This window comes from Pyxicephalus adspersus, chromosome 7 (genome assembly GCF_032062135.1).
Source record: "Pyxicephalus adspersus chromosome 7, UCB_Pads_2.0, whole genome shotgun sequence".
Classification (NCBI taxonomy): Eukaryota; Metazoa; Chordata; class Amphibia; order Anura; family Pyxicephalidae; genus Pyxicephalus; species Pyxicephalus adspersus.
In genome coordinates this window covers 13,099,455-13,123,331 of record NC_092864.1, presented here as the reverse complement: position 1 = coordinate 13,123,331, position 23,877 = coordinate 13,099,455, and the positions used below count along the sequence as shown (strand labels likewise).

At 41.3% G+C, this 23,877-nt stretch overlaps 2 protein-coding genes across 2 annotated transcripts in view; one reads left to right on the top strand and one right to left on the bottom strand.

Moving 5' to 3' along the window:
• LOC140334758 (testis-expressed protein 2-like) overlaps positions 1 to 7,562 on the bottom strand; it is a 31,723-nt gene extending 24,161 nt beyond the window's left edge. The window contains exon 1 of the mRNA XM_072416998.1: positions 7,382 to 7,562. The gene's annotated coding sequence lies outside the window, so the exon portion shown is untranslated. The remainder of the gene's footprint in view (positions 1 to 7,381) is intronic.
• Positions 7,563 to 15,571: 8,009 nt separating this feature from the next.
• On the top strand, positions 15,572 to 22,766 carry MSRB1 (methionine sulfoxide reductase B1). Its single transcript, XM_072417501.1, is given in 4 exon segments — positions 15,572 to 15,701; positions 17,822 to 17,964; positions 18,382 to 18,496; positions 20,940 to 22,766. Coding segments are annotated over 4 exon segments (345 nt in total). The 5' UTR covers positions 15,572 to 15,646; the 3' UTR covers positions 20,972 to 22,766.
• The last annotated feature ends 1,111 nt before the right edge of the window (positions 22,767 to 23,877 follow it).

The following is a 23,877-nucleotide window of genomic DNA, read 5'->3' as shown; positions in this document are numbered from 1 at the left end:
GATATACTTTTACTTCTTGGTGCCAAACAGGCTCTAAAAATAAGCTACAGAATAATAGATTATACTTAAAGCAGATACAAAAGATACACTAATGTGGTCATGTACTCAATTCGTCATTATATTTTTAAATGCAAGCAGTGTAAGCACCTGAGGTGACCTGGCATCCCCCCGATGCAGTCCCTGTAGAGAAGGACTAGAATGTAGGAGAAAGAAGCCAATGAGATAATACAATGAGTGTGTTGATGGAAGGAGAAAACAAAATGATAGAGAGATCAACTCATTACTGTGCTGCTTCCCCCTTCACTATACAATCACAGGTTGGGGGCTTGTCCGGGATGACCTGGGTGGCTATAAAACCAAGGACATCTAGTGGGAGAAAAATGAACTAGTGGGGAAATTTATGGAATACATGTAGTCCCCGGGTTACATATGAGATAGGGATTGTAGGTTTGTTCTTAAGTTGAATTTGCATGTAAGTCGAGGTACATTATTTTAATAAATGCAATTAGGACAGATGTTTGCATCAACATATTATTAGGCAGCGTGGTGTCAGTTCAAACTCTTTATGATGCCTAGACATTCATTAACTTCTGGAGCAAGCTGTGCTTTGATATGCAAAAAGAAACAAGTGCAAAGTTTGTCTTGGTCATTAAAGAGTTACAAGAGGCTGCTGAAAGAGCTTAGACCTTAAGATTACCCACAAGTCATGCAAACCGCCCCCTTATTCCATCAAGACTCACACTAGGGAGCAGGGAAGCCTGTTCGAATCTAGGAGTTGTCCGTATATCAGATGTCCTTAACCCGGGGACTTCCTGTAGACTTATATCAGAGGTTAGAGGCTTGTTTGAGAAATCTCTGGAATACTCCAATCACAGGTTGGAGGCTTGTCCAGGATGACCTGTGTGGTCATAAGACTGAGGACATCCAGTGGTAGAAAAAAGTACCACTGGACAAATCTCTTGACTACCTACCTCCCATCTACATTTAAATATTGCAAAAAAACTTTTTAAATGGGATATTAATATTAATCACTGAACCTCACTTGCCACAATAGTGCAAATTCCTGAACCATGTACTTATATGTGTCCAGACCATATTTCTTGGACGAAACACCCCCCACCCATATCTGGGACCAAACCACACCCACCCATATATGGAACCAAACACCCCCCACCCATATCTGGGACCAAACACCACCCACCCATATATGGACCAAACCACAATCACCCAAATCTCAAAGCTGCCTATTCTCAGATCAAAAATCATTATTTTGGCGGCTTTTGTCTCAGGCATTAAACTCACTTTAGCTGTAGCTTGAGATTTTTTTACTTTCTTTCTGCCAGTCAAGCATTTTTCTGAACTCTCGATCATGCTGACTTCTGCTACTGCCTACATTCTGTATTCACTTTTAAGTTGTTTTCCTGTGATCTTACTCTGAGTCAGTGTGGTGCCTTCAGTTCCACATTCTAAATTTTGATTGTTATGCCGGCATTACGTCTGACTATACTTCTGCAGGGATTATGTTGTCAGTAGTACAAAAAAAACCTTTAACACTTTGAGCAAAGTAGATTCATCCCCTCCAATTTACCTACATTGATAAACCTTAACTGATGCATTGTTCCTAGCAATGGTTGATCTAAAGCCAGCAGCTGTAGAACCGTCTTTACTATACAGAACATTCCTTCTATAAAGAGAATATAACTGTAGGACTAAAAAGTGGAGGGATTGGTGGTTTTCCATTATTATAATAAAAGAAAAGTTCCATAGCTTTACATTTCTGTGTATGCTGTTGATCCATGGCAGCTGAACTAACTTAAAAGAGATTTTATTTCAGTCAATACTTAGATGTCTTCTTTAAAGTATCTTTGTATGCAAGATATCCTGGGTATGTAGATGTTTTTAATAAATTGCAGAACTGGCTTGATTATATTGCTATAAAGGGTCTGATTTATTAAAGCTCTCCAAGTCTGGAGAAGATACACTTTCATCAGTGAATCTAGGTTATCCAGCAAACCTGCAATGGATTTCTTCAAAGTCATTTGCTATCTGCTAGTGAATGTTTTAATTCCTGGACCAGATCCATTCCAGGTTTGCTAGATCACCCAGCTTCACTGATGAAAGTGTATTTTCTCCAGCCTTGGAGAGCTTTATTAAATCAGGCCAAGTGGGCTAAACACCCTTAAAAGCATGCTTATACTTCAATGGGCTAACTTGGCAGTTAGGATCTGCAAACAGCAGTAACTAACAACAATTCTTTACAAGCCATGTCACAACTAGCTAGAAATTATGAGATGATTGGTTTTTGTATATTATTTCAATTATAATAATAGCTCAACCCAGACGTGTTGTCGTCCTGTGCTTGACATGCTTTATAAAAATACAAATCCCATTGGATGGATTACTTATTAAGTAAGCCCTTGCACTATGCTATTGTTGGTAAATGTAATTGTCATTGTAAGGAGATTGCATTAGAGCCCCAATCATTACTAAAAGCTGGATGTTCCAACAGCAGTAATTAAATGTAGGCATAGGTACCGGTACTTGCATTTGTCTTGGCTTTATCTACCTGATATTTCCTACACAGCAGCAGTCAGACTGGGAGGGGAAAGAGGAGCCAATCAGATTCTACTGCATGCACATGTGCAGACAGGGAGACTTCTCATAGGAGGAGGTGGAGTTGATGATTTTTCATATTACTTGAAAAGGTAAATCAGGCTCAGGGTGGAAATGTCCACTTTCAAATTAATTAAAATCTATACATTAGGAATACCAGCTGACATTATGTTGTAGATAAGAAAGCAGATCTTTGCCTTCCTTGATTTAGTCTCATGGACGCTGCATTGTGTATATACAGTTACTAGCCTGAGAAGCTTGCTGTATCTTTATGCTAAATCGAAATTAATATTTCTACATCAGAAATGCTTGTGAGTGAATTCTTACTGTCGGCTCCTGAGCTGTGTAACTGTGCAGATATATGAATGACCTAATTTACAGGGACAGGATACAGGGGAGCAGGAGAGAACACATCATCATCCAGCCAGGGAGTGCCAGAATAGCAATGGGATCAGAAGATAGCAGGATTGCAACTTACCTGGCCTATCATAGAAGTGGCAATCTCTATCTATGTGCAAATTATACACATAAAATACTCTTGACAAAATTCAATCAATAGTTCAGATGACCATTGCTGCCAATCCAACGAGGGTCAGCCCCAGAAAGCATGGCAGAAATGCCTGTAGGGGACAAGGTATTTGCCCAGGTTAGAAAATCGTGTCTTTTGTTATCTCCTACTTATGCTCCCTAGGGAGGAACAATGATGGCCTGGTCCAGTTTAGGACAGCTGAGCAAAATTGGGTCGGTCTATCAATTTAGTGAGCTATTGGTTCTGATTTATTAAAGCTCTCCAAGGCTGGAGAAGATAAATTTTTATCACTGAAGCTGGGTGATCCAGCAAACCTGGAATGGATTTCTTGAAAGTCATTTGCTATTTGTTAGCAAATGTTTTGAATCTAGGACCAGATCTATTCCAGGTTTGTTGGATCGCTCAGCTTCACTGATGAAAGTGTATCCTCTCCAGCCTTAGAGAGTGTTAATAAATCAGGCTCATTCTCTCTATATCTCCTCTCTTTCTTCCTCACCTTATATTCTCTTTCTTTCCCCTTTTCACATTTTTCCCCTTTACCTCTTCCTTTTCTTCTATTTTTTCAACCATTTAATTAACTCTCCTCGCCTTTTACTTTTGTCCTTTTTCATTCTTTCTCTTTACCCTTTTTCTCCCATTTTCACTTCTTTGCTCCAAGAACTCTTCCCCCTTGTTTCCTTTTTTTCTCTTTTCCCCTCCTCTCTGTTTTCACTCTTTCTCCTTCCCCTTTCTTTTGTCTTCCTTTCCTTCATTAACATTCTCTTTTCTATCTTATTTTCTCTCTCTCCTCTCTCCCTTACTCTCCCCCTTTTCTACCCCTCAACCTTTTTGCTTTTCATTCTCCTTCCCTTCCCCCTATTTATCTCTGCCCCTCCATTCTATTTCCATGCACACCATAATAAGACTTAAAGTTTGCAGAACTGCAATCCATCCCAGCGTTCGGCATTACTGTATCTCCTCCTTTATATTCCAGCACTTCAATATTTATCTCTGGGGGGCTCATACAGACCAGGCCATATACACTGCAATGGCTGACTTTCCTGGACAGAATCCTGCTGACGGCAGAGATAATAATGTGCATTGTGGTCAGATTTATTGTATCTCATGGATTCTCAGGAAGGTAGAATTCTGCTTGAGTGACATCCGCTTGCCCTGTCCCTGGGCTGTTTAATGACCATTCTCCCTGACAGGTGACCATCTGCTAGCAGGATTTACATCTAGGGATCACCAGTTCTAATTGTGTTTTCTTAGGGGCAACTGAGGCTGAGAAAAAGAAACATTTTATCCATTTTATCACATATTCAGAGAGTTTATTAAAAATCAGAGACTGGGGGCATTATGCTTTGTAAGTAATGAGATCAACAATAATTCTTAGCATTGATCTTAACTAAATACCAATTATTGTCCTATAGCTGTTCCAGGTAATATCTTTATTATTATTATTATTCTGATCTGATGTGACCCAATCTCAACCTCAACACTCACCTACCTACCAAGATTCCAAGGGCCATGGTCCCACCAAATGTTTGCCATTTGTCTTCTTTACCTCCTGCACTTGTGCATTACAGTCCTATAGACTTCTACGGGCCTGTCCTTAGGTTGGAGAAAAGAGTAGAGAACCCAGTAAAAGTTTATAGGGCTGTAATGTACAGGAAAGTAGATTTAACCCTGAAGAAGGTAAATAAAAGGAAGAAACTTGGAAGTAGATTGGTAAATAGTTATCTGTAAAGAGAGTAGGTGTGTTAGGTTGTGATAGTATTTGATGATAATGGAGGTCATCCTACGGGGGTACATGTAATTGCAGAAACAAGAAGAAGTATTGATAGGATTGTAATAAACCTGGGGCACATAGAGGTATGGATAGCGTGTGGCACCTAATAGTGGGAATGGATAAATAATAAGCCTGAGCCTACTTGCTATATAAATGACTATGGAATTTGTACAGCGCTGCGTAATAGGATGGCGCTATATAAATACTGTGTATTAATAATAATACATGACTTATGTATGACACAGTCCTTGAACCCACAAATTTTGTTTTATTTATTGTGTCACAAGCACCATTAAAATAGTCAGTTGTTACTTAGGGATCAGCAACTTTCTAAATCTTTCAAACAACACTGGTCAGAAGTATGTAATGATTAATACATAAAGAATGCAGGGGTCAGCAGTGGGGAGCTGAGCTGCTGGATCACTACTGAGAGAGGAGAGCTGAGCTTCTGGATCACTACTGGAAATGGGAAGCAGAGCTGCTGGGTCACTAGTGTGAGAAGAGAGCAGGAGAACTGAGCTGCTGGGTCACTTCTGTGCGAGGGGAGCTGAGCTGCTGGGTCACTACTGGAAATGGGAAGCAGATCTTCTGGGTCACTACTGTGGGAAGAGAGCAAGGGAGCTGAGCTGCTGGGTCACTACTGAGAAAGGAGACAAGGAAAACAAAGATGCTGAGTTACTACTAGGAAAGAAGAGTAGGGTGAAGGACTATTTAATTTAATGCATATACACAGCTAGGTGGGCATCCTCCATAGCCCCCACATGCCAGGGCTCAGGACCGCTAACTGAGCACTGTATAGTGAGATAAACATGTGTGCCACATACCCAGCAATGCTCAAGAAGTAATTGTAGTAAATAAAAGCCCCAGGGGTATATAGAGCACCAAGATTAGAATCTATCTAATACTATACTCAATATATATAAATATATGTAATATCACACCTCTTCACTCCAGCCAATAACATTTTGGGGGGCTCTTTCTAATAGTAATAACTCAACCTCTGAAAATAATAATAGATTCATACTTCTGAGATTCTCTATTCCAACTAAGCAAAATGTGATCCTGTGTAATGTTCTATTAGGCGTCTCGATGCTAATATGCAAATATTGCTGCATGTAATGCACTTATTTCATATTCCAAGGTATTTAAATGGTGGTTGCAGCAAAATCCCTATGATGATTTATGTAGAATATTACTAATGTCATACCTTCATCATGGTCTGCATACATTATGCCATCTGCATGGGCCTGCTGGAATCTGTAGTTATTTTCCCCCTCCTGTATTTAATTCCATATGCTACGATAACATAACATCTAATCAACTTTCTAACATAAGTGTCACCTCTTGCAATGAGGCAGCTTATTCTTTCACAAGGCAGACAGAGAGGGCACCAAAGCCTAGGACGGCGTTGTGATTGTGCCAATCAGTGCCTAGTCCTGGGGGCAGAGCAGGTAGCGGCTGCAGAGTAATGTATGTCAATTTGGGCACCTGCTCACTTACCAGGCTGCAATGCACAGAACAGTTCCAGTGCATAAAGAATCTACTAGATTGTAAGCTCTTCGGGGCAGGATCCTCTCCTCCTGTATCACTGTCTGTATTAGTCTGTCATTTGCAATCCCTATTTAATGTACAGCGCTGCGTAATATGTTGGCGCTATATAAATCCTGTTTATTATTATTAATAATAATAATAATAATAATAATAATAATAAAGAAGTAGTTAATGCCAGCTGGTACAAGATCTACCAGGATGTACAGAATTAAAATATACATGGCACCAAGAAGAGAATTTAAAATTTGTGAATGTTTCATCCTCCTTGATCAAGAGCATGTCATGAAGGTTATTATTATTATTATTATTATTATTAATAAACAGGATTTATATAGCACCAACATATTACACAGGACTGTACATTAAACAGGGGTTGCAAAAGACAGACAGTGATACAGGAGGAGAGGACCCTGCCCCGAAGGTTGGCATTGTGTCCAAAAAAAATTTAACTACCCCATCAATTAAATAAGGTCATGTGACGAGATTTGGCAGACCATACCAACCAATCAGAGGTTTTCTTTTTTATCTGATTGGAATAATATATTCACCAAATTTGGAAATCACCCCTTGGCTTTTCCTACCACCAACAGTGAGATCTTTGCTGCAGCCACCATAGGAAGGTCTCACTCCCTCTGTTGTACTTTTGTGGGTGAATCTCATCTAATCTGCAGCAATAGAACTGGATGCAGCCGGAGGAGTAAGACTCAGGGGCGTCTGGCGGAGACAGAACTCATTCTGCTGGAGCAGTACCTATATCCAAAAACCAAAGCCCACCTGCTCCCAATTACAACTGAAAACATATTTTAGGTGGGATGATCCTTTAAATACGCCTGCTTGGGACTGCGGTGGTACACAGCGTACTGCAGAGATATTAATAGATCTAGAATGACTTATATATATATATAATATTGACGCACCTGCTGGCAAGGTCCCCTGATGTGCGCTTTGCACGGCCCGTGGGTACGCTCAGGTGTAGCGAGCGCTGGCGGGTCAGGATAAGCGTTGCATCTCTGCGTCGCTGGTCCAGCAGAGTCAAATGCTGTCACTGCAGGCATCCGCTGTGTGAATGTGTGTGTGTGTGAATGTGTGCGTGAAGCTGCACTTACTGGAGCAGCTTTCCTCTGACACGCAGAGGGGGCTGCTCGTCTACTGACTCCAACAAAACGCATCCAACTCCTTCAGGGGTGAAAAGCTGCCGGGAGAGAGATGGGATTTCAATCCTATTGGATGGAGGGAGGATACAAAACATTCACTAATTACTCTGCAGATCTATCTTGTGCACTGCCTGCTCTGGGATCCCTGCATCTGATCCCTGGATTGAAGGGATTCCGCACTCCAAAATAAAAGGGACAGGGGGTCACGTCTTAGCCAAACAAAAAAATTCTGCATAATGTATGGGCAGCTTGTGCAGGATTTCTGCTCAGACTCCACAGCTGATGTTATTATTAGGGAGGAGGATGGTGCAGGGAGTTTTGTGCCTTATGGGAAAGGACGATCTGGACCAGACTGCATTTTTGTGTGGTTTAAAGTTGAACTCCAGGCAAACAGCTAAATACACATATAAAATACACATATAAAGAATAGCGGATGTGTCAAAAGATTTGTACTTTTTTCCATCCAGTCCTGAGATATACACAGGTGTGCCATGCAGCATAGCCCTGCAGGACAGCACAGGGGACCTGATCTTCCCCTGCTGCAGTTAAGCAACACATACAGGTCTTGTCCCTCCTCCAGCCTGTGACTGGCATGGACTGTGAATGGGTATTTAATATTAATGCCATATCATTTTATATTGGGTCAGATATGGTTACATAGATATTACAGATATTCTGCCAACCCCATATACATCAGCTACTCTCTAAACAGAGTTTTGTGTCTATTTTCTTTGTTATATAGCTGATGTATATGGGGTTGGCAGAATATCTATGTAATATCTATGTAACCATATCTCACCCAGTTTAATGATATACTAAAAAAATAACAGACAACAAATACAAATACAATTGTCAATTAACATTTTGATATTGTAGTAATCCCTATCCCATTCATTACTTTGGGGTTTGTTCGGACCTATAGCTTGGACTCCTGGTCTTTTAGTTGGAGTCCAATGATTTCAAATAATTCTTAATATTATTAAAACGGATTTATATAGCGCCAACATATTATGCAGTGCTGTACATTAAGGAGGGCTTGCAAATGATAGATGAATACAGACAGTGACACAGGAGGACGAGAGGACCCCGAAGAGCTTACAATCTAAGAGGTGGGGGAAGTAACACACAATAGGAGGGGAGAAAAATCAGATGTTGTGAAGCACAATAAATAGAACTGTTTTTGGTCTGCCACCTTACTAGGCTTCCTCAGGGGCGCATGAGACATAAAACTAACATTTCTTGATCCAATATGGAAATAGAGAGGAAAATGATTCTACAGCAGAAAAAATCAAATATACAAATGGAGAAACTTCTAGATAGCTTCAAAGCATGGAAAGTTGCATGATTGCATGCCTTTTGTTCGTTTTGCTTGTAGGTTGTAGGTTCTGCTTGTACAAAAAGTGAAGGTGTTATCCCTCTACCCTTTTCATGCAACTTTACATGCTTTAGTTCCTTTAAGCAGCCACATTTTATTTAGGCCCCAAAGAAAGGTGGGGTTTTCTGAACCCCTGAAATGTGTTGGGGACTTTAGTAATTGATTACTTGCAGGGTTAACATTGCTTTGAGCTTTTGTTGGTTTCGAGATCTTGCAAAATAATTTTTCTGTACTTTTCTTTAGGTTCCCTGATTAGGGGTACCGTGTTGTTCAAGAGCTTCAACACCAGGGTGCACTTTGACATTAAAAATGTAAAATTAGGATTATATCATTCATTCAGCATTTAGTAACATCTGTATAGAATTCCTAGGTCGGTACCAACACAGAACATTGGCCAGAGGATTAACAGTAATATGTCCTCTTGAATAATGCTGCATTGCACTGCATACAACATAAATCTTGGCTAGTCCAGCAACTGGAAAGGTCAGTAGGAAGTTGTCAGATCCAGAGGAGACTCTGCTGTTCCTGGAGGTTGGTGGTGACCTTCATGCCCCTAGATGATGGATACGACCTGTCAATATGTACATAAAGTGACCCTGTCATTAGAGGGTGAAACAAAATAAAAGCCTTGTACTGATAATATGTTTTTGATGCTCAAGACCATCATTGGAAAAAGTCTAGGGCTGGAAGAGATCTCACTTCATTGTGTTGGCCAAGCTAAAATGCTAAACGACCGGACTCTATAGACCACTGTTGTTTGGGAAGGATGTAGCAGGGCACCTGCCATTCGTTCTCTCCTCTCCATAGAACTCCAGAAGAACATTGTATTTATACCTTTTATTTGTTCCACTGTTTATGACAGTAATCATTAACAATTATTCCCAGCAACTTATACTTGAGAGTGCTTATACCATACCCTTAAAACTTGTTCCATGCCCCTCTCCCCGTGTGCAGAGCTTGTCCCACTTTTCAATAAGTCCTCAAGTCCTCTGTCAGTGCTGACCACACAATAAATCACAAACCAATGCTCTTTTGTATTGTTTCTGTGTTGCGCAGGCACTTAGTTCTTCCATCTATGTCAACATTGTCATGTGCCTTTTGTTCAATGACTCTACAAAATAAAATGACAGCGCTGTCCATTAAATAGGGGTGGCAAATGACAAACACAGACAGAAGAGACAGAGGAGAAGGAGAAGACACTGCCCCAAGGAGCTAACAATCTAAGAGGTTGGGAAGCAGCATGCAATAGCATACAATAGACTACTCTAAAAGAAAAGGTTTGGGTGGATATTCACTTTATTACCCTAATAGTTGTCAAGAGATAAGGTATAGCAGGTCCAAGAGACAACTCATACAAAAAGTGTAATTTGTATTTGCTGCTTGATGGTTTTCAGGATATATAATTACTTCAAGGTAGCACGCCGCATTTCATTCAAGTTTTTCATTTCTCATGCAGACGGTGTCCTCCTGGACAACTTTGCTCTTTTGACTTAAGGCAGCTTAGATTTGGTGATCTGGTTTCAAAAGGTTCTACTTTCCGGACACTGAAGAAGGTTTTGCGATTGTCAGCAGTGGCTGGGCCCTGATCACAAGCTGTATTTACTCGTTAATATTTTATGTGCTGTAAGAACATGCCTTGCTGGAGTGTAAAATCCACAGATTGGCAAGATTCAGAGCTCAGAGCTTTTATTAGCCTTGTAAGTAATCTAGGTCCATTAGAAGAAGGAACTCGAAGATGAGGAATAACGGGAGCTGAGAATGCTGCCACCTTCAGGTAGGGTGCTTTATTCGTGAAAAGTAAAAGTGACACATATATATCACTAAACCATACAGGAAGGAAGAGTTTGGTGGGGTATCTCTCCATCAGCAAGTATGGGGGGCAATTTGATTGTGACCCTCAGTGTGTGGCCACCAGGGAACTGGGTAGAACCACCATATGGAGAGCCATGAAGACATCAACCATCTCCAAATTTACAGGTCAGGTGATTTAATATTTGTAACTACCGCTGATTTGCTACAAGGATTGTTCACATAGCAAAGTGAATGATCCCGTTACAAGAGGGATAAGGTGGGGCTAAGATGATACAAACTTTTGCTGACTTCAGCCATCCAATGATTGCACATTATCGGTTAATATGTACCACATTCTCTAAGCTAAATCAATTCGCCTTGGTAAATGGTCAATTTAGCTTCCTTTAGAAAATAACCCCTGGTGTGCTAAAGAAGAAGTAAAGCGCAATCCTTTTACCAGTCTATGGTAAAAGTCCTTTTTACAGTCTATTGTTGACCTGAATATGTTTCCTCCTCTTGTCTTGCTACTCCCATGCCACCATTTTGGATTCTGATATATCGGAAGCCGACTTTTACATCTGCCCCCAATCCCCAGTTAAGGGGCCAGTAGATCCTGCTGGGGAAGGGGCAACCCCAGGCAAATTTGGCAAAAAACAACAGGAAGTAAATGGAAATCCATCCAACATGATGAGAAATTTCCCCTCATTTACTAATGACCCCTTTAGATGTTGGAGTTCCCATCTATCACATGACAAATAAAGAGGGCAAATCCACCCAGTGGGAAAAAGACAATATTAGGCTGTCAGGGGGTATAAAACTAATGTATCCAATTGAAGATTTCCCAATTGTTTCTGGTAACAACTGTTTGGGATTTTCTACTCATCTTTCCTTTTTACCTTTGTGAGAGGTCAGAAGACAAATAGAAAGGACCCCTCCAAAAAGGGCCAATAACAGACAAAGATTCCAATTCTTCCCAAACTAGAATGGAGGCTTGGGTTCCACCAAAATACAAGGCTGAGCCCTTCTTCGTATGTTTGAAAAGCAAAGGGAAGACAGAGGAGGAGAATTACATCATAACCATGTAGTCCCAAAAAAAGAACACTATACAGAGATTACACATAACACTGCCACCTAGTGGTAGACATAATACTGCCATTGATTGATATATGTAACATTGCCACCTAGTGGAAAAAATAACACTGCTGCCTGGTGGTGAAAAACACTGCCCCCTACTGGCTAAACTACTAATTACATTATAATATCTGGCCATATTTATTGCCTCTATGTCTGTATAAACAGCATGCTACGGTAACAGCCAGGTTGTCTTTGACATGTCTGAAACCAGCACAACTGGATACAAAACTGGATAGTAACATTTTCATGTGATATGGTTTTTTTTCTGCTCCTTAGTGATCTGTTGATATTTACCAGGCAAACATTATAGACAGAGCTATAATAAGAGAATAAGAAGCCATAAAATAGTATTAATATCAAGTGCCCTCTGGAGTGCCTGCCCTTTATAGGCCCACAAATGTGTCCCCAGCTGATCTTCATGGACTTCCTGTAGTCATTAGGATATTGTTATGGGGGACCGGTGCAGTAATAAGAATTAATTAATACGAGCTTGAATATTCTTAAAGTTAGAGATAAATGCAGAGTAAACACTATTCAATGCAATGGATAAAACACCCATCAGATTTTTTTTGTTGTGTGTCATAGAGTCTCAGAATCACTTGGGGGGTTTACCTAGGGTGATCTGCATGCAGCCTGCCTAAGAATGCCCAAATCTATCCAATCATTAACGCATTTTGCCTAAGAGCCAGACCCCTGATTCTTTCAGGACTGGGGTAATTGAAGACAGTACTGAGGCAGGGTGCTGTGATGTTTTATGGAAGCTATGTATAGCACTGGCTCCTCCACAATCTGCCTGCATTGCATTTAGAAGTGCAGAGACATCACTGGGTCAATAATAAGAATGTTTGATTAAAACAGAATGGAAATGCGAGAGCAGGAAAGGCAAATATATGCAGAATAAACATTATCTATAATTAAGCAATGCATTATGGGACCTTTGACCAGATCTGGACAATATTGGAAAAAGTAGGCAGTGGGGTATGGGCTTTTAATGAAGGAGGTTACCCCTCCCCTTCAAACTTTGATGCAATCAAGCAGTCTCTGACTCAGCTGCTGGCAGATCAAAAGCAAATTGTCCAACCAGATTGTAATGTTTGGTGAGATTTACAGGAAGAGACAGTAGGTGTAGCAGTGGCATTGACTCCTAACAGTATTGTATTGCCCTCTTCTTGTTCTATACATCCATATAGCACAGCTGGGATTTGTAGTTCTCAAGGTGTCATACGCTAACAAAGCTTTATCACGGTAAAATAACTGTATTTAGGACATCGTAAATCATGACTTGTCTTCTTGACTCTTCAAATACCCACCACACCCAAGGGGCGATATTTACGGGTTGCTTGCCATCATGGCGGATGTTTAGACACAGAAAGCTTAAGCACAAATTCCAGATCCTCGAAATCGCCACGCTGGCCTCCATAAGCCTGCTTTACTGACTAAAAGGGAATTGAGAAGCTAAATTCATTAAGTCATCCATTCTTTAATGCATTAACTCCTCTTAACTCCTGATCAGAGGAATTCAAAGGCGGCCTAAACGCCCGGAGGAGATTATTGGTGACATCTGACCAGTTGGAGAGCAGAAATCAGCAGAATGTCAGAGCCTCCTGCAATGGATTACAAAGACTTAGAATCGTCACCACAGCCACCAATATACCAACTGGAAGCTATATAAATCCTGTTTAATAAAAATAATAATAATTCATAAAAAAAATAACATGAGATCATTTCTGTATCATTCGGCACTTGTAGAATGTAAGGTCGTCAGGCTCTAAATTGTCCAATTGCACAAAAATTGGGTACGATTGCTAAATGGTTGCTTTTTATTCAATTTGTGACACGTTCACCAAGCTTTGCTGAACCAAACTACACAGCTGGCCAAAGAAAAGCCACAGTCTAATATTTCATTGGATTCTCTTTAGCTTGATTACGGCACAGATTCCCCATGGTATGGCTTTTATAATCTTATGTATTGTCACAGCATTTATCATCCAGAGTTCTATTATTTTCCTCCAAGATTTAGTATTGATGATAGGACACTCGGAACGCTGTGTAAAGTCTTCTCCAGCTCATCCCAAAGATTCTCCATAGGGTTCAGGGTTTGTAGTGACCAATCTACCGTGTTTCCCCTTTTTTTTTGGCCAGGCAGTGTAGATGCAGTTTGGAGATATTTCAAATATATCTTAAATACAGTGCTGACTGTAGCTTTAGAGAGCTTTTAGCAGGTATTCAACAAGCTTTCTGTAGTGGTAAAAGTAGCATGAGATCCATTTTCCCTTATCTGTATTGAAGCTGAATGTTGCTATAAAGGCTCAACAAAGCTGAAAGTTTTGCAAATACTTTACTTACATACATTCTACTCCTAAACAAGCTTACACCATATGACCATGGTTGAGCAGTATACTTATTTATTTTTTTGCCTGGGTGCTGTTGACTAGGACATCTATACACACAGGAGTGAGGACAGATCATGGTCAGAACAAATCCATGCACCAGGAATCACTCTGGATTGTCATCTCTTGATGCTGTTGAATTTTTTTTTTAACAATGATCAATAAACAATACAACAGTATTCATTCATTTTAAAAGCACAATTATCTAGTGTAACCCTATGTAACCCTATGAATACTAGGACTAGTCTGAACTACAGTGCATTACCTATGAATTTCTATGCAGAATCCACTAGGGGGCAGTGAGATCCTTCATAAATGCTTTATAGGACTATAGTCTATGGCAAATGCATTGCATAGAGAAGCAGTAGCAGAGGAGGAGTATGTGTTCACCAGGATCACATTCAGCTAAAGACATAAAGAGGAATAAAAAAAATGTGAGCAGGCAGGTTCTTTGTTGCAGATGGAACAGGAAATATTTCTGCTACAAAACAGACTTATCTGCTTATTTGCAGTTATTTAACTAAACTCACTTCTCTTTGCTCTTTCATCAGAATCTTCGCCCCCTCCTTTTCCATCTTTGGACACTTTAATTCACCAAGCCAGAATGATGTCATTGCTACGCATGCGCATGGGGGTTTATTCAATCCTGACAGGTGTGCATGCTAAATGCTCATTATAGAGAAAATTGTGAAACAAGTCATGTTGTGTTATTGCACAGACACATCTTCTGTCCCTTCCAAAATAAACAACCTGCCTGCTCACTGTTTTTGTATTTAGGGTTTAGGTTTAGTCCCCCTTTAATGTTGCCCCCAAGGCACATTCCCACAGGCAGCATTGGGCTTTGCTGTCCAAACCAGGCTTAACACAACAACAAAGCGATTTGCCTTTGGCCCTAGGACAATGACTCATCCTGACCCCTGGAGGTAACCTGCCCCCTGCAGGTGTGGGTGATATTACAGTTGTATCCTGACAATTTGTGCCAAAGAATGCAGCAGTGACGCTATTGGCCAAGCTGGAATAATTCTTGTATAAAAGAAGAACTTCTATCCATCCAGTCCAGATATTTTCACATATTTGTATCATACTGTACAGTCCCTATCACCAGGACTTATCACACCCCCAATACTGATAGCAAGATAAGATTTTTTGCCAGTAACAAATATGGCGGCTTGGGAGTCAAGGAGGGACACTGTAGAGAGACACGCCCTTGTGCTGACGTAACGCCGCGCCCTCTTATGTCTATTACACAACGTGCTCCCCTGGTCCCTGCTAGTGTGCGGGGGGACAGTGGCCGGAGAGGGTCAAACTTAGCTTAGTGCTGTCCATAATCACATCGCCATGTCTTTCTGCTCGTTTTTTGGCGGAGAGAAGTACAGAGACCACTTCGAGAATGGTAATGGAAGGGCAGCTGTGTGTGTTGGGCTTAATATTTGGGTGTAGAAGGGGCTCGGTGTGTCAGCCAATCAGAAAGTTGTACAATTACTTTAATGTTGGGTTGCTATTGCAGTGCTCAGCCCAGAAAATATTTTAAGCTGGGTGGGAACAAATTTTAGGTGGGTGACAGCCCCTGTATTGTAACCCAACTCATCATTAACTACCCAAAAACAGCCGGGTGGTTACTGAAACGTACGCACCACCCGGCTAAAAGGGGCTGGGGAGAACACTTTATTGGAGATTACCGATTTATCGGTGTGCTTTGTTGTACAAGGCAGTGGAACGCAGTGTTGCGTCAATTCACGTCTTAAAATGCATGGTCCCTGGACCAACCTTGGTGGTTTCTATCTGTTGCTGATTTATGGGGATGTTTGGCACTGTTATGAACACTCTGGGGTTGGGAGAGGTCAGCTGTGTAATTGCCAAATCTTGGGATGAAGGATCTGAGCCAGAGGAACCCTCGGTAACAACAATTTATTGCTGGGAAAAATGGCCCTTACATTGGGGAAAAATGCCCCCCCCCCACCTTACATAGGTGGCAAGTGGGAAGAATGCCCCCATACGATGGCCACTAGTGGGAGGAATGTGTCTCATGCTACAGGCCACTGGGAAGAATGGCCGCCCGCCGTATTGGTAGATAGTTGGAAGGTTGTCCGGCTTACATTGGTGGTCAGTGGCAAGAATGCCCCCTTACATTGGTGGCTAGTTGGAGGAATGTCCCCCTCTTCCATTGATGGGTACTGGAAAGAATTCCCACATTACATTAGTAGGTAATGGGAAGTATGCCCTCTCCTTTCATTGGTGGCAAGTAGAAAGAATGCCCCCATTGTATTGGTGGATAGTTGGAAGAGTGGCCTGCTTATATTGGTGGCCAGTCAGAAGAATGCATCCTTTGATGGCTAGTTGGAGGAATGCCCCCCTCTTCCGTTGATAGATACTGGGATAAATGCTCCCACTACATTGATGGCCAGTGGGAAAAATGCCCTCCCTTCATTGGTGGCTAGAGGGAGGAATGCCCCCCCTACACTAGAGGCTAGTGGGAAGAATGCCCCCTTTACATTGCTGGCCAATGGGCAGAATGCTCCCGTTACATTGGTGGCCAGTTGGAAGAATGTCCCCCCCCGACCTTACATTAGTAGCAATTGGGAAGAATGCTCTCCTTACATTTGTGGCCAGTGGGAAAAATGCCCTACCCACCACCTTACATTGGTTGCTAGTGGAAGAATGCCCTAGTGGAAGAATGCCTTTTATTGGTGGATAGTTGGAATGCTCCCCCCTATATACTAGAGGCTAGTGGGGTTCCCCCGATACATTGGTGGCCAGTGGAAAGTCCTTACATTGCTGGCAAATAGACAGAATTCCCCCGTTACATTAATGGCTAGTGGTAAGAATGCCCCCTCTCCCACCTTACATTGGTGGCTAGTCAGAGGAAAGCACTCCTTAAATTGGTGACAAGTATAAAGAATGCCCCCATTACATCTGTATGTAGTGAGAAGATTACAATAGAAAGGGATACTTAGAGATCTGATCTGTGGACTTGCTCATCCTGACCCCTTTATTCTGCTGCTGTGCAGTGAACCCTCAGATTCTGCATATTTCCTAAACGACACTCCGGTATCTGTGGTAACCCATCCACAATGTTCTCATAGGAAACCTGGAAGTTGCTCTGTGATTTTGGTCAGTGTGCAATATTACTGTCCCAATGTGGCTTACATCAGCCGATTTCCTGTTGTGTGATTTGTAAGAGGAAATTTAATGAAATAAAAATTACAGAATGGTGAAAAGCAACCCGTTTCCATCCCCCTCCCCAGCTTGTATTCATGATGGCCCATTCATTCCTTTGATACAAAGGAGAGGAAAAGTCTTGTGGAAGTTTCTTTCTATTATTCTGTCCCCTCCAATCATCTTGTTCATTGTCAGCAAATTTGCATGCAGCTCTTTGATTGGCTTCTAGCCTTTATTATCCCTCCCCCGAACTGAGTGCTGCTCTTCAGGGGAGGGCAAACAGCCGATACCAAGTCTACAAGTTCCAGCTTTCTAAAAATGATTTCTCCTACTTTCTGTATTTCTGTCAATTAGGAATGTACGTGTGTGCCAAATGTGGCTAGGAGCTCTTCTCCAGCCGCACCAAATACGAACACTCTTCACCGTGGCCCGCCTTCACAGAGACCATCCACGAGGACAGCGTCTCCAAATACTTGGAACGGCCCAACGCCTTTAAGGTGAGATCACAATGTGCAATACGTAATCAATAATTAATCACTGCCGGGTTAATGTATTGGGTAAGAAGAGCACTTTGGGAGTGCTAAGTGGTCCCTCAAATGGTGATTATTACTGCTTGGGAGATCACTTCAGCACTCCTTATGTGCTGTAAAAAGTATGGTATCAATGCAAGGTTACTGAAGTGAACTCTAGCTCCTGAAGTAGGTGCTAGAATGTGGCCCAACAGCATTTAAGGCTGCTCTGAAGCTAGCACAACTTTCTGGATTCATCCAATGGCAGCGTTGGGCACAGAATGGGAGCCTTAGCTGTGCCAAGTAACTGATACCCAGACAGCCATCTCTTTCATTTTGTCATTGTATCATTAACCTGATTGGCTGGGATTTCCACATACTAATTCTATCCCTCTCCTCCTTCAGGTCTCCTGCGGGAAGTGCGGCAATGGACTGGGTCACGAGTTCATAAACGAGGGGCCAAAGAGGGGCCAATCCCGCTTCTGAATATTCAGCAGCTCGATTAAGTTCGTCCCCAAAGGTAACCACCAGGGCGTCAGTAAAGCTTCAGTACAATCGGCCCATCAAGCTCTTAAAGAGCACCTGTCATGGGATAAGTTCTGCCATTGTTGTCCTGCTTTGTAGCTAGGGGATCAGTATACCAGCCAGGCAACTAGCATTTTCTAGAAGGGGTAAGCAAAGGCAGCCCCTGGAATTCTACAAAAGTGCAAGCCGGATACCAGGGTGAGGTATTATTCTACAGGTGACACACACGCAGGTTCTCACTTTCAATGTAAGATTTAAGGGGGAATGTTTCTAAGATTGTGGAAGGTATTCATAGGCATCCATACTCCGGGAGCTTGGGATAAAAACTTTTTCGGCCAACCGAGCAAGCAAAGCGATCCCTTGTTGCTATTTTTTTCAATGATGAACCTGCTCACCTTGCACTTCACATATCTGTATGGTTGATGGGTAACCCGATTGTACGATAATAAGCCGAGTCCTCCCGTGCTGGACTTTATACTGGTAGAAATATTTAATAAATCAGCATTTATTCTCTGTGTTATGGCCTTGGCCATGAACCTTTTGACCCGATTCCAAAGATATAATTCACCCCAAACATTCAGGGGAAAGACAAATTAACCCCTTCTCACTCGAGACCCTGCATGATACCCTGAGCTTGGGGTATATTAGTCTGTGTCTCCTATTTGATAGATATCCACTGACTGCGTCAGTCCACGCAAATTGTCGACAACCAAACAAAACCGTTTTTAATCGTGATCACCATATCTGCTATGGCACGGGGATCATCACGTGCAGGCTGGAGGATTCTTTAAAAAGTCTTCAGCCTGCAGGTGCCATTACGGCCTGATGATGGTAGTGTGCGTCTGTGTAATTAAAGCCATGTACCAAGGTAAATTCTTAGTTTTTTTAGATATATAAATAGCCCCCCTAGCGGTAATCCTGGGGTGCGGCGGGAAATTCAAATAATTTTTTGTTGGATTCAATACAAAATAGCTGTATTGAGTACAATACAAAGAATTCTTTATATAAACAAATATTTTTATATATATATTTATATATTTTACATGCTACTGTAGAGTTATATTACATGTTTCAATATTTTTTTTAACAGATTTTTATTTTTTTTTTATTTAAAGTTTATTAATAAATGTATTAAATATTGGACATATTTCTGTGAGTTATGCCTAAATATTTTAGCCTACAATGAAAAATACATTTCCATGCAAAAAAAGTAAAGCTTTTTGCATGAAAAAACGGACAGAATTAGAACGCTAGGGGGGTTAATAATGGTGCACAATATAACCTGGGTGTCCAGGCATGCGTGTTCTTGGTGGTATGGGCACAGTCCCTTTCTTATATAAACATTTAAATGATCCCACACATATAAAAATTTAGAAACTGCACTGTCTTCAATGATGCAAATCTCTTATAGGCTGTACTCAGGGCAAGTGGAGCTCAGGTTTCTTTTGTTCTTGCTACTTAAAGTCTACCTGCTCCTTCTCCCAGGACATCTCCCTCTCCTCTATTTACCTGTATGATCAAACCAGACTTAATCAGAATTACTGGCTCAGAAAGCTTAGGGGTTAGAACATCCCTGGCAACATACTTGTTCTAATTCTGTGAATCTGAAAGCATGGAAGGCAGATTATGGTGATTGCAGATAGGTAATGGTACCCTACATGACAGGTTCTCTTTTATATACCGTAGATCTTTAAGATGAAGATTTGGTAAGGGCAGTGATTGGGGGGGAGGGGGGGTTGTAAATATACCCTGGTGCGCCTGAATAGGAATAGAGGTTAGATCCCAATACATTTTCTCCCTTTGTGTTCTGAACAGAATTAGTTGTCCCATGGATGTCTATGTGGATTCTAAAAGCAGATAACCCCCCTCTTACTCTCTGATCTTTAGAGTTGGTTTTGGCTCAAAACTTTGCTTTGGTTATGTACCCACATGCAATAATTGTCGTGAAAGATCCTTTCCAACGACAAACGATACATGGACCAGCTCTGTACATACAGCGCCGTTCTGCTCTATGGAAAGAGGAGTAAGACCGAGCAGCACCTTGCTGTGCTCCTTCCCCTTCACTTCCATAATGATCCTTCATCGTCCGTGGATCTGTTCAGAACATACCAGCTGGACAGTTGCCATTTTTAGAGGAGGTCATTAATAACGCCCCCACCTTGTTTTTATTCGTAAAGATTTCCTTTACGACTACAAATAATGATTTGTGAATTTTCCTTCCATTGATGGTGATAGTGAATGCAGCTCAGGAAGTTAGCATAAGTATATTGCCTTGAGATATAAATACGAGAGCTGTGATTGGTTGCAGAAGTCCATCACATCTTTCGCTATGCCGTTTAGCTTTCCTTTCCTGATTTGCCGTCCGATACGTATGCTATAAATAGATAATTTCCTGGTATAACAATATCAACTCCTCTCTGCCTTCTCTCCTTGTGCAGACAAAGTCGATGGGGGAGCTGATCGAGCCTAAAGACTAAACAAATGTAATAAACGGAGAAGCGTTGGGCCTTTCCTGACGACCCATCAGCGGATGAATCGGCTGCGATAAACCCTTCCCGGAGGTCTCGGCTGAAGATAATACGTGCTGGCGTCAGATGTGGTTCAAGGCCTCTGGCTGGACATGCACCCACAATGCACCTGCAATTTGAATGTAGCAATCGAGCACATTTGGTCACTTTGCCACGGTTTTTCCCATAATCCTCTTCCTCTGCCAATTTGATGAATGCTGCTCAGGATACCACTTGGCCTTGGCTGTCATGTGACTGCAGGATCTGTCTTCATGCAATCTGTCAGATGATTAGGTTTGTTCCCTTTGACCGTGTATGGTACTGCAGACCAGGTCAACCAGACAGATTTCGGTCGCTGGAGTTAGCACATGAGCATCCATTTTGTCCCTCTGCATGATCGTACCTCATCGGCTGCAGTAAGGTAGCACTGGTCATATAAGGCTGGTCCAGTAAAGGCTAATAGAACTGATTTTGGTTAATGAAATCTTTTAAATGATTATAATTCTACTGATAATTAACTGTTATCAAGAAGAGCTCCAGAATACTGAAGCAAAAGCGCTTTGATGAGGGGGGGAAGGTAATCAGTGGGCTATCCAAAATTTAAATCTCTGGACTATTCTTTCATGAAGTTTTAAAATTTTTACCAAATAAATGAACCATAAAACAGCACTTTTATACTATAATATCTTCTGAACATCTTCCAGAATACCTCCGCTTCCAGGCTCGCCACGGCTGTAGTATGGCCCGAGGCTTACTGTACCCCCTCCATGGTGGTAGTATGGCCTGAGGCTCGCGGCGCCCCCCATGGGTGAAGTATGGTTGAAGGTTTGCTATGCTTTATTTCCTGAGCTGTGTGACTCCTCCACTGTAGCATGGCTGTAGACTGTTAAATAATTAGGATAAAATGAAATATCTACTAACTAGGCCTCCATGATCAGCGCTTCTGAGGGTAGAATAGTCCTGTAAGTCTATGGCTGGTTATTAGTCGATTAGGGACTATTCCTCTGGGTGAATGTGTTCTACTCTTTGTACATTTGTCAGGGATAAGCATAATGTCCACCTCTTCTAATAATACATTTCATCTCAGTCCTCCATACAGCACTCTTGGAATTCAATTAGATTGCACATACAATACAGGCCATGACTACTTTACACTTTGATGGCTGAGCCCCTGAGAAAGCTATGGACCTGCAGCCATTATCTGACCACCTATAATTTGTTTGCTACCATATTTCTGTTAAACATGCACCCTTGGCTTATCCATATTTTCCTGAGTGTGCTTGGTAAGTAATTAAACAAGATAGACTGCTGTGACACCATTTATATTGGGATAAGGTAACCCCTCTAAAACCTGTTCTGTTCATCAATATCAAATTGTTGCCAATCTTATTCAGCAATGAGTTTACCTTCATTACTGTCCATGGCTACCTCCATCATTCACCTACTGTAGCTCATGTACAAAATCTGAGGAAAATAAATATAATTTATATTGTCTATTGCAGCCAATAAGGTCACAGCTTTATTTTTTAATTTAAAATGGAAAAAAGAACAACTCGGACTGGATAGGTTACTATGGGCCGTGTATTTCCCGAGTCTACATGATGCCCGGTGTGTATAATAATCCATGCTGCTGTACCAGAGTCTGTATTATTGTCCCGGTGTGCCAGTACCAGGGATTACCCAGATTGGATGAAGGTTTACTCAACACAATGGACCTCATGTTTACAATTCATGGTTAATAAATGGTTTAATTTTAAATGGTGTGCTGTTTAATTTTTAGCTTTTAATTCAAGAATAAGAAGAAAGCATTTGGAACTTTCCAAAAAACAGGCAGGCAGTTCATTGGCAATAGGATAAGCAAAAGAGAAAAGCTGATTGACATGAAGGTTTAGACCATGCTCTACAACATATACCACACCCCTAATTAAAATGACAGATCATTGTTTCATAACAAACCTACTTCGCAACCTGTACAATGAAATGACTGATGCTCCTTGCATCATGGAAACCACAACGACTTCTTATACCATGTTCACCTTCATAAAAACTTAACAAACAAGCATGACAATGCAAAACTACCTCTCCTAACTGCATTGCTGAAGAGGAAATAACTATCAGGTCTCAAATAATTCCTAATATACATTATTACATCCAAGCTTCGTGTTTGTATGATCAGCAAAACTAAAAGATAAAGATTTGATGTACTGACGTTTCACACTGTACATTGTTTTTCAAGGCTACTGTGCCCTATAAAATAAAAAGAGTTTCTGTTCTGTTCAGTAATTAAACAATTGGTGGAAGATAGAAATGCAGAAAATCACATCAGTAGAGAAATGCCCACTTATACTGGAGGTCGGTGGAGAGAAGCTTGCTTACATTGGTGAGTATAGAAGGGCCCACTTATACTGGAGTAGAGTGAAGAATGGCTCTGATACATTGATGGTCTATGAATACATTGGAGCTCAATGTAAAAGGGCTCCTTTATGCTGATGCTCAGAGATGAAGGTTGCATGGTCAGTGGAGAAGTTCCTTAGGGCATACCTGTCCCAGGTGAGTCACCTAATCAATCTAACCAGAGGATCAGATTTACAGCCAGGCAACTTTTATTTTTAGAAGGAGATCAGCAATGGCTGCTTTCATGGCTTCCTTATGGCAGGTGTACAGTAAAGGCTCAATTGATCCCAATCTGCTGTAGGAAGTGTGCAGGATAGGGGACCAATTTGACAAAAAGGGTTTGGTGATGAGAAGTGAACAATTCATCATTCAAATTGGGATATTTGGTTGGCACATTTTCATATTAATAGCAAAAAATAAAAGATTCAGAAATCCCCAGGTACCAGAAAATGGTAGGCTATTGTGTGTTACTTCC